The sequence below is a fragment of the Littorina saxatilis genome, linkage group LG16, assembly GCF_037325665.1.
Source record: "Littorina saxatilis isolate snail1 linkage group LG16, US_GU_Lsax_2.0, whole genome shotgun sequence".
NCBI classification, from domain to species: Eukaryota; Metazoa; Mollusca; class Gastropoda; order Littorinimorpha; family Littorinidae; genus Littorina; species Littorina saxatilis.
This window is the reverse complement of record NC_090260.1, coordinates 10,195,749-10,206,856: the sequence shown is the minus strand read 5'-3', so window position 1 is coordinate 10,206,856 and position 11,108 is coordinate 10,195,749. Positions and strand designations below refer to the sequence as shown.

Below are 11,108 nucleotides of genomic sequence, written 5' to 3'. Positions count from 1 at the left end.
ACACACACACACACACACACACACACACACACACACACACACATACACACACACACACACACACACACACACACACACACAAGTAAACGAGTACAATTTCATTCAGCCCCTGAGTACAGAAGAAAGAAGAATACTTTCATATGATATCTCTTCATCGGTATGACCACACACAAATTGTAATGATATTTGTTTCCATTTTATCTGACAGTACATGCAACGAAACGTCACCAAAGACAATCCGTGGCAGACGACATGCAGACCTGCCCCCTGTGCGGATGACCGCGTCAAGCTGTCCGTCCAAGCCAAGACGGGCAGGGCCGTGCTGAAACGTGGCCTGCTCAAAGTGACCTACGAGCCGGCCAAGGTCCGGACGACACGCAGTGGCCGGAAACACGTGGTCAAGTCGTGGGGGCGAGTGGACATCGAGTGTGGTCATCCCAAGATGGAGTCTGTGGAGTCCTACCCTCAGGTCTTGTGTGGTCAGTGGCTTTGTTTTGTATTGTAGTTGGGCTAGGTTTGCCTTTACTGGTGTTAAGATCTGAGTTTTGTTTTGCATTTGTTTTGTATGTTGGCTAGGCTTGCTTTACTGGTGCTTGGTCAAAATCTTAGTCTTGTTTTGCATTTGTTTTGTATGTTGGCTAGGCTCGCTGTACTGGTGCTTGGTCAAAATCTTAGTCTTGTTTTGCATTTGTTTTGTATGTTGGCTAGGCTTGCTTTACTGGTGCTTGGTCAAAATCTTAGTCTTGTTTTGCATTTGTTTTGTATGTTGGCTAGGCTTGCTTTACTGGTGCTTGTAATTGTTAAGATCTGAGTTATTGTGTTGCTTTTGTTTTGTATTTTGGCTAGGCTCGCTAGGCTTGCTGTACTGGTGCTGTGTCAAGATCTGAGTCTTGTTTAGTATTTGTTTGGTTTTGTTTGCTTTGGTTTGCTTTGATTTGTTTGGTTTGGTTCGCCCTGGTTTGCTTTGCTGTGGTAGGATTTGATTTGGTTTGGTTTGGTTGGGATGAATATGACATGGCTATTGGCTTTGGTTTTCTTTTGCTTTGTGATTGCTGTGGATTTGTTTTTCTTCATTACTCCTGGTATTGATGCTGTTGTTGTTGTTGTTGTTGTTGTCGTAGTTGTTGTTGTTCTTGCTGTTGTTGTTGATTGTGATGATTGTGTCGTCGTCGTTGGTGGTCTTGGTGTTGATGTAGCTGTTGGTGCTGTTCTGGTTGTTCCCTTCTGTGCTGTAAGGCTATAAACTGATGAAACGTACACTTCTCGCAAGCATTCTCGTACGAAAGAATTATTTTACAGACATCAATGTGTTTTTTGAACACATATGTGATAGGTTTCTGGGTGGAATAATACCATAAGCTGATTAAAACCAGTCTAGTACGTACGTGCAGGAAGTCCCGAGAACACAGCCGCTGACGTCTCGAGCTTCAGAAAGACGATAGAGGTGGAGCTGAAGAAGGACCTGCCTGACACTTTTGGTTACATCCCTCAGTGGGCCTTTGACAGCGCTCGCCTCTCAGACCACGCCGTTCTGCGGAGACAGTCGGTGCCACAGCAGTGAGTTACGTGGCCTGTTTGGAAGGACGGCTGCTGCACGTGCTTTTTGAGTCAAAATCATCTGCTCTGTCTCTGTTTATGTCTCTTTCTCTGTCTGTCTGTCTGTCTGTCTGTTTCTCTGTTTGTCTGTCAGTCTGTCACTCTCTTTCTCTCTCTCTCTCTCTCTCTCTCTCTCTCTCTCTCTCTCTCTCTCTCTGAATGCATATCACTCTCTCTCTCTCTCTCCCTCTCTCTCTCTCTCTCTCTCTCTCTCTCTCTCTCTCTCCCTCTCTCTCTCTCTCTGAATGCATATCACTCTCTCTCTGTCTCTCTCTCTGTCTCTCGCTTGCTCGCTCTCAGTCTCTCTAACTCTTTCTCTCTCACTCTCTCTTTCTCTCTCTCTCTCTCTCTCTCTCTCTCTCTCTCTCTCTCTCTCTCTCTCTCCCTCTGTCTCTGTCTCTCTCTCTCCATCTGTCTCTCTCTCTCTCCCTCTGTCTCTCTCTATATGTCTCTGTTTCTCTCTCTCTTTCTCTCTCTCTCTCACCCTGTCTCTCTGTCTCTGTCTCTGTCTGTCTGTCTCTCTGTATCTCTATCTCTCTCTGTCTCTCTGTCTCTGTCTCTGTCTCTGTCTCTCTCTCTCTCTCTCTCTCTCTCTCTCAAAATGAAAGGTTTAAATATGTCAATGTAATTTTGTAATTTTCGAGTTCTCCTTATATAATTCCTTAAATGCACATTGTGTTGCAATCCATACAATGTATTTCTGTATCTTATATGATTGAATTTTTATTTTTTATGTCCGTCTGTCTTTATGTGTTGTATAAAGGACAGGTTGGAAGAATAGGCTTTGATCCTTTTGTAATAAAGTTCTGAGTCTGAGTCTGAGTCTGAGTCTCTCTCTCTCTCTCTCTCTCTCTCTCTCTCTCTCTCTCTCTCTCTCTCTCTCTCTCTCTCTCTCTCTCTCTCTCTCTCTCTCTCTCTCTCTCTCTCTCTCTCTCTCTCTCTCTCTCTCTTACAACGTCATTCAATAATTTATCAAATTCCAAACATTTCAGAGACAGCTTGTGCCAAGAAGCGTCGGACATCGTGTCCGGTACGTGTCCGGCTGTGGCCGAGAAGATGTACAACTGCAGCAACATGTACGACCCTCACCAGTTCGACTTCAGCTCTTACGTCACTTGTGTCGATGACGTCATGCACCCCATGAAGGTACGAACTTTTTTTTAGTGCACTCTTGATGATCGCACGGTTTTACCCTTGATATTTGCTTCTTCGTGGGTTTGCTGTGATGGTCCTGACAAAAGCTTCAAAGGCAAACATTCGTTAGTGATGGTTTCTTTGCTGTGTTGAGCATGGATATCTGTTCCTGTTGGGGTAAGGAACGGTAATTATTAAGGTCAGTTAAAGGGAGGGGAGGTGAGTGGCTAGGCATGGCGAGATAAGGGAATGCAATGACATATTTTGAGCGGGGATGTAGCTCAGTCGGTAGCGCGCTGGATTTGTATCCAGTTGGCTGCTGTCAGCGTGAGTTCGTCCCCACGTTCGGCGAGAGATTTATTTCTCAGAGTCAACTTTGTGTGCAGACTCTCCTCGGTGTCCGAGCACCCCCGTGTGTACACGCAAGCACAAGACCAAGTGCGCACGAAAAAGATCCTGCAATCCATGTCAGAGTTCGGTGGGTTATAGAAACACGAAAATACCCAGCATGCTTCCTCCGAAAACGGCGTATGGCTGCCTAAATGGCGGGGTAAAAAACGGTCATACACGTAAAATTCCACTCGTGCAAAAAAACCACGAGTGTACGTGGGAGTTTCAGCCCACGAACGCAGAAGAAGAAGAAGAATGACATATTTATAGTCTTGTGACGTCACTCTACCTTGGGAAAGCAAGCTGTCATACACTCTTGTGCTGCCCATTGTCTCTGTGTGGATATATTCCTGTTTTCCCAGCCTTGAGACTCTTTTGATATGTGGAAGAGAATAAAGGATGTGGTGACTATACGAGTGAACGAGCGGTGTATTATAGGCACAAAGAGAACTAGAGGTTGGTCCTAACCCCGTGTGAAAACCTCTACAACACTGGGTTGGTAGTCAACTTGTTCGGTTACGTGTTAGCACAATTATCTTTCAGACTTATCAAGGGTGTCGTCTCTTTTTTCCCCAGCTGTACGTGAGCTGCCTGCGAGCACTGTGTGAGCGGTGTGAGGACAGTCTCCACGACACGTGCACCACGCTCCGCACGGCGTCACAGCTGTGTGACCCCAGGATGGGTCTCGCCGGGGTCGGGGTCAGGGACCCCAGGGTCATGCTGGCCGCAGACCTCGTGGTCAGGGCAAAGTGTCCACAAGTTAAACCGTAAAGGCCAACATCGTGGGCGTGGTACGGAATTTCTGTACCATTAGAATATTCTGTGCAAATTTTGTTTAGCGTGCGCTTGCTGAAGCCCGCATTGTTCGACCCAAGAAACTCTCGTTTGTTCAACCCAATGTCAACCCAAAGAGAACCCCATTGACGAAGTTTTCGACAATTAAATGCCAATGTAAGAGATGTCATGAATTTGGTCTGGAAGAGAAAGTAAACACAGCTGTTGCGTCTGAAAAAAAGAGTTACCGACTTTGCAGATAAAACTTCTACTTACATAATAACTCCCTAATCACAGAAAGCTTGTACTCCGCTTCCACATCATTTTCCCTCTCACGTGATTAACAAAGACTCGGTAGTCTCGACGCAAATCCAGAATGTCACTATCCGCTTAAAAAACACACTACCCCTTCATGTTTGAGATTTGATATCGTGTTCTCAAAAGGCATGTTGGTCACTGACCTTATTGCCTTAGCACGATGTCCAAAACAAAATTAATGTCTTCGCTTCTGCGATCGAGTGTCTCTTTTCAATTTTATGAAGTTTTTGAAATGTATTATTATTGTCCCGGTGTCACGAACTGAAAACTCTGCCTGAACAATCCCTCTCAATGCGGTCCATGCGCATGCGCTAACATGGGGATATTAATCAGGTCGTGAACAACCTAACCCTAACCATAACCCTTACCCTAACCCTAACCCATGGTTCGTTCGGTCAAAGGGTCGCATTTTTTAAGTCCAAGATTGGCGCATGCGCATTGACAGCATTGAGAGGGATTGTTCAGCAGAGTTTTCAGTTCGTGACACCGGTGCTGTTTTTGTGTTTTAGTTGTGTGTTACTGTCCCCGAAGAGCATAATGATGTAGACATGGACTAGTGTCCGACTTTTTGCAATATAATCCGATGTTTGATAATTGGTGTACAATGTTACCCAATATTGACGGACTGTGTGATGATATCTTCTGCTATGGTCTGTTGAGACAGTGATATCAAAATCGAGACCGGAGGTCAAGATTTTGATATCACTGTCGAAACAGACCAATAGCAGAAGATATCATCACACAGTCAGTCAATGTTAGATACATTGCTAATTCTCTGGACATTTTGTATTTACTGTAAAGAAATTACAAAAGTATTTGTCTCAGTTTTGGCTGTTCCATATCCCTCCCTCTGATTATTATTTCTTTTTGTTCACGCTTTTCTTATACTTTTCAGTATTTCAAAATGTATTTTCTTTCAAAAAGTCGTTAGTCACTTGCTCAACTAAATTCTGGGATAACTACATGTTCATATATTTTTGTTTGTTTTTAAATTTAGGTGTTTTTGTTTTTGAAGTGAGGAAGCAATAAAGAGGTCGTCGATGTCAAAACTGATATCGACGGAAATGTCGTCGATATCACTTTTGCATTGAGCTCAATTTTGCCCAATTGACCAATGGAAATCCACGTAACATATGAAATAGCAATATAAGGTCCTATTTTACCTCACGCATGATGTTCACCTTTGAACCTCCCGCAGTGGGGCACTGCGGTTATGAAATTAAAAGCCCCTCCTGTTTTTGGAACCGCAGGAGCTTTCTAGTTTGCTGTTAGGTAGATTTTTGGTTCCTCTTTCCTGTCATGCTCTCTTTTTCTTCATGAATTCTTTTCTTTTTTCTGCCTTCTTGCTCATTCACCTGTATTTTTTCCAAAAATCTCTTCTCTTGCCGCTTGTCTCGCGATTCATGTATAGTTTAATCTGTTAGTGTTCTGATGTAAGTCCAGCAGTAGATAGGTTAAGCCTATTTTAACATACTGGAAACTGGTAATCTTCCAGTAGGTATTAATTTAGTTTTACTAAAGCCTGCTGGGACACAAGTAATGGGTTAGTGCATTTGTAAACAGGAATCGCTTGACAAGTGGCCCCCTTCATCCCCCCCTTCCTCGTCCTGATATGGCTCTGCGTAGTCGGCTGGACGTTAAGCAACAAATAAACAAACAAACAAACCTTTGAACCGTCTGAGAATGCAGTTAGACGTGGGCAGTTGTCCTAAGATATGACATATTGTTGCATTGATTAAAATAAAATGGTTGCGAAAGTCTATGTTTCAGAACGTATGTATTTGAAAGTACGAGGCGCGGTGGCCTAGTGGATAAGACACGGGCCTCCTCTGCGGAATTGCGGCCACACCTGCTGGTTTAAGAGTGGACATTTGTCCGGTCTCACAGGTCAATTTATGTGCAGACCTGCTTGTGCCTTCCCCCGAAAGCGGCGTATATGGCTGCCTGAATGGCGGGTTTATGCACGTAAAAAAACACTCGTGCAAAAAGCATGCCATGAACGAAGAAGAAGAAATGATGCAGTTGTGTTCTTGGTCTCAACCTTTGTCCGTCTGATGTCTGTCTGTTTGTCTGTCTGTCAGTCTCTCTCTCTCTCTCTCTCTCTCTCTCTCTCTCTCTCTCTCTCTCTCTCTCTCTCTCTCTCTCTCTCTCTCTGTCTCTCGCTCGCTCGCTCTCGACATCCCTTTGTCTCTCTGTCTATCTCTGTCTCTCTCTGTTTCTGTCCCTCGTTCTATCTCCCTCGCACTCATTCAAGCACTCACTCACTCTCTCACTCACTCACGCACTCACTCACTCACGCACTCACTCTCTCACTCACTCACGCACTCACTCACTCACTCACTCAGTCTCCCTTATGAAGCCATCATTTGCATACTGCTTAGGACACAACAGTTTATATACTTATTAGTCTAACTGTCGATAACAAATTTCAAACAATTCAACACAGATCGCAAAAATGAAGGAAAGTGTTGATATGTTTTGTAGTTCCTTACTACCCTAAACTTTGTATTGTGCAGATAGTCACACACAACCTCTTATCTTTTTCTACAGCGTAGAAAGGCAGACACAAGGCTTTGTCTCTCTGCTGTGTCTTAACGGGTCCTTGTCTACATTGTTATAACGAAATCGCCATTTGACCATTAAAATGCGGAGTCTATTATCTACAAAATAATATCAACAATACACCCTCCTTTCGATCAGGGAAGACGAAGCCAGTGTAGCCGTTTGAAAATTCATTGTAGTATTCCAGCGTAGTACTCATAGTAGGATATCCTTATTTGGAAAATGCCAAGCGCAAAACTCCTCTCAAATCCCGTGCGTTTCGTGTGTTTAAAAAAAAGCGTGGACAGCGCTCCAGTGTCAAACTGTTGCTGCACTTGTTTGGGCGTGGCTATAAGCATAGTGACATGAATTTGATTGGTCAGTACTTTTAGGCAAAGCACATGTTCTCAGCAAACAGAAAACAAAATATTGGAAGCGTGAGTCACGCAACCCAAAAATAAAAATCTTTTTTTACATATATTTTTTTTTCTTTAACTTTTTCCCCATGGTTCATTCATCATCTAACATCACTTTTTAGCGAAATCTAACCATAACATTATTGAAAAAAAGCAAAAATGTAGACGACCACCTTTAACACACACACGGTTTTCTCAACAACACAATGCTTGAATTAGGGTCAGTCATAGTCAGCTCACTAAAAGCAACACAACACTCGGATATTGTGATCAACACAGAAACGCTCTCAGCGTTGCCAGACAAAGACTTCTATAGCACAGCGATTAGCTGTAGGTGTCATTTACCTTCGTTAGAAACATGGACACAATGAACCTATTGGCATTGCTGGCTTTGGTTTGCATTGGAATGAGTTCTGGGCAGTCTGGATTTGGTTGCTGTACACCTAAAGTCTGGAACAGTGACGTTCGAACATTGCGTGTGTATGTTGACGCCTCTGGTTCCATGAAACGACAATCGGTAAGTAGTACGAGTCACAGACAGAAAGGGGGAGGGGGGGAGTTCCTCCGTCTGTATGCGTGCGTGTTGGCGATTTGTTAACGTCGGTCTCTTAATCGGAAGGTCGAGGGTTCGAATCCCGGCCACGGCCGCCTAGTGGGTTAAGCGTGGAGATTTCTCCGATCTCCCAGGTCAACTTATGTGCAGACCTGTTAGTGGCTTATCCCCCTTCGTGTGTACACGCAAGCACAAGACCAAGTGCGCACGGAAAAATCCTGTACTCCTTGTCAGAGTTCGGTGGGTTACAGAAACACGAACATACCCAGCATGCTTCCTCCGAAAGCGGCGTATGGCTGCCTTAGTGGCGGTATAAAAACGGTCATACACGTAAAGTTCCACTCGTGTAAAAACACGAGTGTACGTGGGAGTTTCAGCCCACGAACGCAGAAGAAGAAGAAGAAGAAAACCGGACCGGTTTAATGTGTTGACCAAAACGAGTTTTGGTCATGGCACCTTTCCATTGTTAGATACTCTGATTACCCTCCATTGTAAATACAATTATTACCCTCCATTGTTAGATACTCTGATTACCCTCCATTGTAAATACAATTATTACCCTCCATTGTAAATACTCTGAGTACCCTCCATTGTAAATACAATTATTACCCTCCATTGTAAATACTCTGATTACCCTCCATTGAAAATACAATTATTACCGGCACGGTTGGCCTAGTGGTAAGGCGTCCGCCCCGTGATCGGGAGGTCGTGGGTTCGAACCCCGGCCGGGTCATACCTAAGACTTTAAAATTGGCAATCTAGTGGCTGCTCCGCCTGGCGTCTGGCATTATGGGGTTAGTGCTAGGACTGGTTGGTCCGGTGTCAGAATAATGTGACTGGGTGAGACATGAAGCCTGTGCTGCGACTTCTGTCTTGTGTGTGGTGCACGTTAAATGTCAAAGCAGCACCGCCCTGATATGGCCCTTCGTGGTCGGCTGGGCGTTAAGCAAACAAACAAACAAACAAACAAACAAACAAACAAAATACAATTATTGGGTTTCATTGTAAATATATTTGCGTCAAGTTTTAAATAAATTCATCAAAGAAAATACTAAACATTAAACGAAAACAGAGGGCGAATCATTCATGCATGACCATATCCGGTTAAAAAAAACAAGGCAGATACAACATCAATCAATCAATTCTACTTGGCACAAGCACAACCATCCTGTATACAGCAATCAACGCCAGGACGTGTGACGGAGTTGTCAGCTGTGGATGAATAAGGCAAGATTGCATCTGCTTCCTTTTGACGACGGAAACCAGTTTTTGATGATCGACAGAATCGGAAATTCCGTTTTTCAAGTGGGAAGTGGGAGTTCTAAACTTGCAGTATTAATTGTCATGTGAGTAGCGTATCTTAGCATTGATGATTTTCTTTTGTTGATCGATTCCTAAACTTGAACAGTACGCTTTTACAGAATGCATTCTGTTGCTTTCAAATCCAAACACAAAGAGACAGCCAACGCTCAAAAACTTATCTTTCTTGTTTGTTTGTGTAACCGAGTGCCGAAACACCACAATCACCTTTGGAGGCGAAGTCCAAGCAAACAGGATTGAGAAGTTTAGAGCTTATTATTTTCTAAGCCCAATAAAAACTGTTATGCATTCGCAAAGGAATCTATGAACATACAGAGAGACAAAAGCCGCCAGACCCCATCTCAAACAGAACTCTACAATCCACAGGTGTTGCCTTGCGAGCTATAAATAGCTCGCAACTAGGCGAACAACTCTGCAGAGTCTGCTGTGAAGGGCGACGGTAGTCTCCCTGTCACATTTGTATTCTGTTGCTTTCATTTATTTTCTATTTCAATCTATGAATTGCCCCTGTACCCAACCAGGGTCCTGTGGGCCCAGGACCCCATTTTAAATTGTTGGAAATGTTCTCAAATGCATCCTTAATATGGTCGGTAAAATGCATAGATGTGGCAGAAAGTCAACTACGACGCCAACAACAAGAGGGTGTCAGTACGTACCTACCGAGCCGACGACAAGGATGTCTTCCTCCGTCAAGTCCTGGATTATGCGCGGGTAAGAGTTGTGTATATTATGCAACGGTAAGAATTGTGTATCCGTTAACTTTAGTAACTGGTGTATTCTCAACCGTAAGCTAGATAGGTGTATACTTTTATCCGGGGTGAGACTTTTCTGCGAATCCGCGGATTTGCGCGGACACAACTTACGAATTCCGCTGGAGTAATCTATTTTTCCTCGTCCCATGTCATGACAGTAAATATAACTTGTTGACTGAATGATATAGAGAAGTGAAGATGGAACAGAACACTGGAGGCTTGAGAGTTAAATTGTGCTGACTGAAAACTCCTGATAACTAATAGTCATTTTGTGCTTCAATGCATTGAATCATACTATTGCCAGTATTGGATTATGGATACATGGTTCATTACGTAAGTATGCACCATTACAATGTTACGGATACCATTGTTGTGTGAATTAAAAAAAAATTAAAAACAAATTGTATGGGGGGGGGGGGGGGGGGGGGGGGGTGAGGAGAATGCTTTTTTTTTTTTACCTAATCCAAATAAGTGGAATTTTAGTCTCAGAATGCACCAGATTGTACAGATTTTAATGTACCATTTAAAAAATATTCGGGGGAGCATGCCCCCGAACCCCCCTAGAAAAAAGGGATTTCCTCTTTTTTCATTACAAGAGAGTCCCACCCCTGTTTTATATAACCCTAACAACAAGAAACATACACACCTGGATACCAACGTGAGTCCACAACAGCACAGGGGTATTAACATGACTTCTGTGATCTGCAAGCAATACCTGACTATTTCAATAAATCCTATGGAACTAGGTGTGTATTGCAAACGTATAAGCAGGGGTAAGAGTTTAGTGTGGGGGATGAGGAGAGGGGAGGAGGGGGGGTAGGAACGAGTTAGCCGAGTTCTAAGATGATGGGGGAATCCCGATGACTTTGATTTCTCATGAATTGTTTTGTTTTGTCTCAATAGATTGCTTATTTGGGAGTGTGTTTTCAGTCAATGTCGATGCAATTTATATAAGTATTGTTCACGTTAGTATGGCATTTAAGCATTGTTTGCATCACTTAAACAAGAGAGAGAGAGAGAGAGAGAGAGAGAGAGAGAGAGAGAGAGAGAGAGAGAGAGAGATACAGACAGACAGACAGACAGACAGAGAGTGAGAGAAAGAAAGAGAGAGAGCAAATGAGAAACACAGACAGACAGACAGACAGACAGACAGACAGACAGACAGACAGACAGAGAATTTGAGACAGAGACAGACAGAGATTACACCTGTACGCGTTGGTAGTTATGATTTAATATTTCATCTGTGTGTAGAAGCGCGTCGGCACTCGTGCATACACGCATTTTGTGGCTTACCTTATTTGTGTTTACCCACGC

The 11,108-nt window shown here is 43.6% G+C and overlaps 2 protein-coding genes across 3 annotated transcripts in view; both read left to right on the top strand.

Annotated features, from left to right (window-relative positions):
- Positions 1-5,353, top strand: part of LOC138949849 (uncharacterized) — a 7,057-nt gene extending 1,704 nt beyond the window's left edge. The window contains exons 2-5 of the mRNA XM_070321629.1: positions 209-479; positions 1,392-1,557; positions 2,589-2,742; positions 3,697-5,353. Of these exons, the coding sequence (XP_070177730.1) occupies positions 209-479; positions 1,392-1,557; positions 2,589-2,742; positions 3,697-3,891 (786 nt within the window). The 3' untranslated portion in view covers positions 3,892-5,353. The remainder of the gene's footprint in view (positions 1-208; positions 480-1,391; positions 1,558-2,588; positions 2,743-3,696) is intronic.
- A 2,040-nt stretch (positions 5,354-7,393) lies between these two features.
- The window catches only part of LOC138950376 (uncharacterized), a 7,998-nt gene continuing 4,283 nt past the window's right edge, over positions 7,394-11,108 (top strand). Inside the window, exons 1-2 of one of the 2 annotated variants that reach the window (XM_070322117.1) lie at positions 7,394-7,686; positions 9,655-9,753. In XM_070322117.1, coding sequence (XP_070178218.1) covers positions 7,528-7,686; positions 9,655-9,753 — 258 coding nt within the window. In that variant the 5' untranslated portion in view covers positions 7,394-7,527. Of the gene's footprint in view, positions 7,687-9,645; positions 9,754-11,108 lie in introns of both variants that reach the window. The other variant, XM_070322116.1, reaches the window with a different exon arrangement.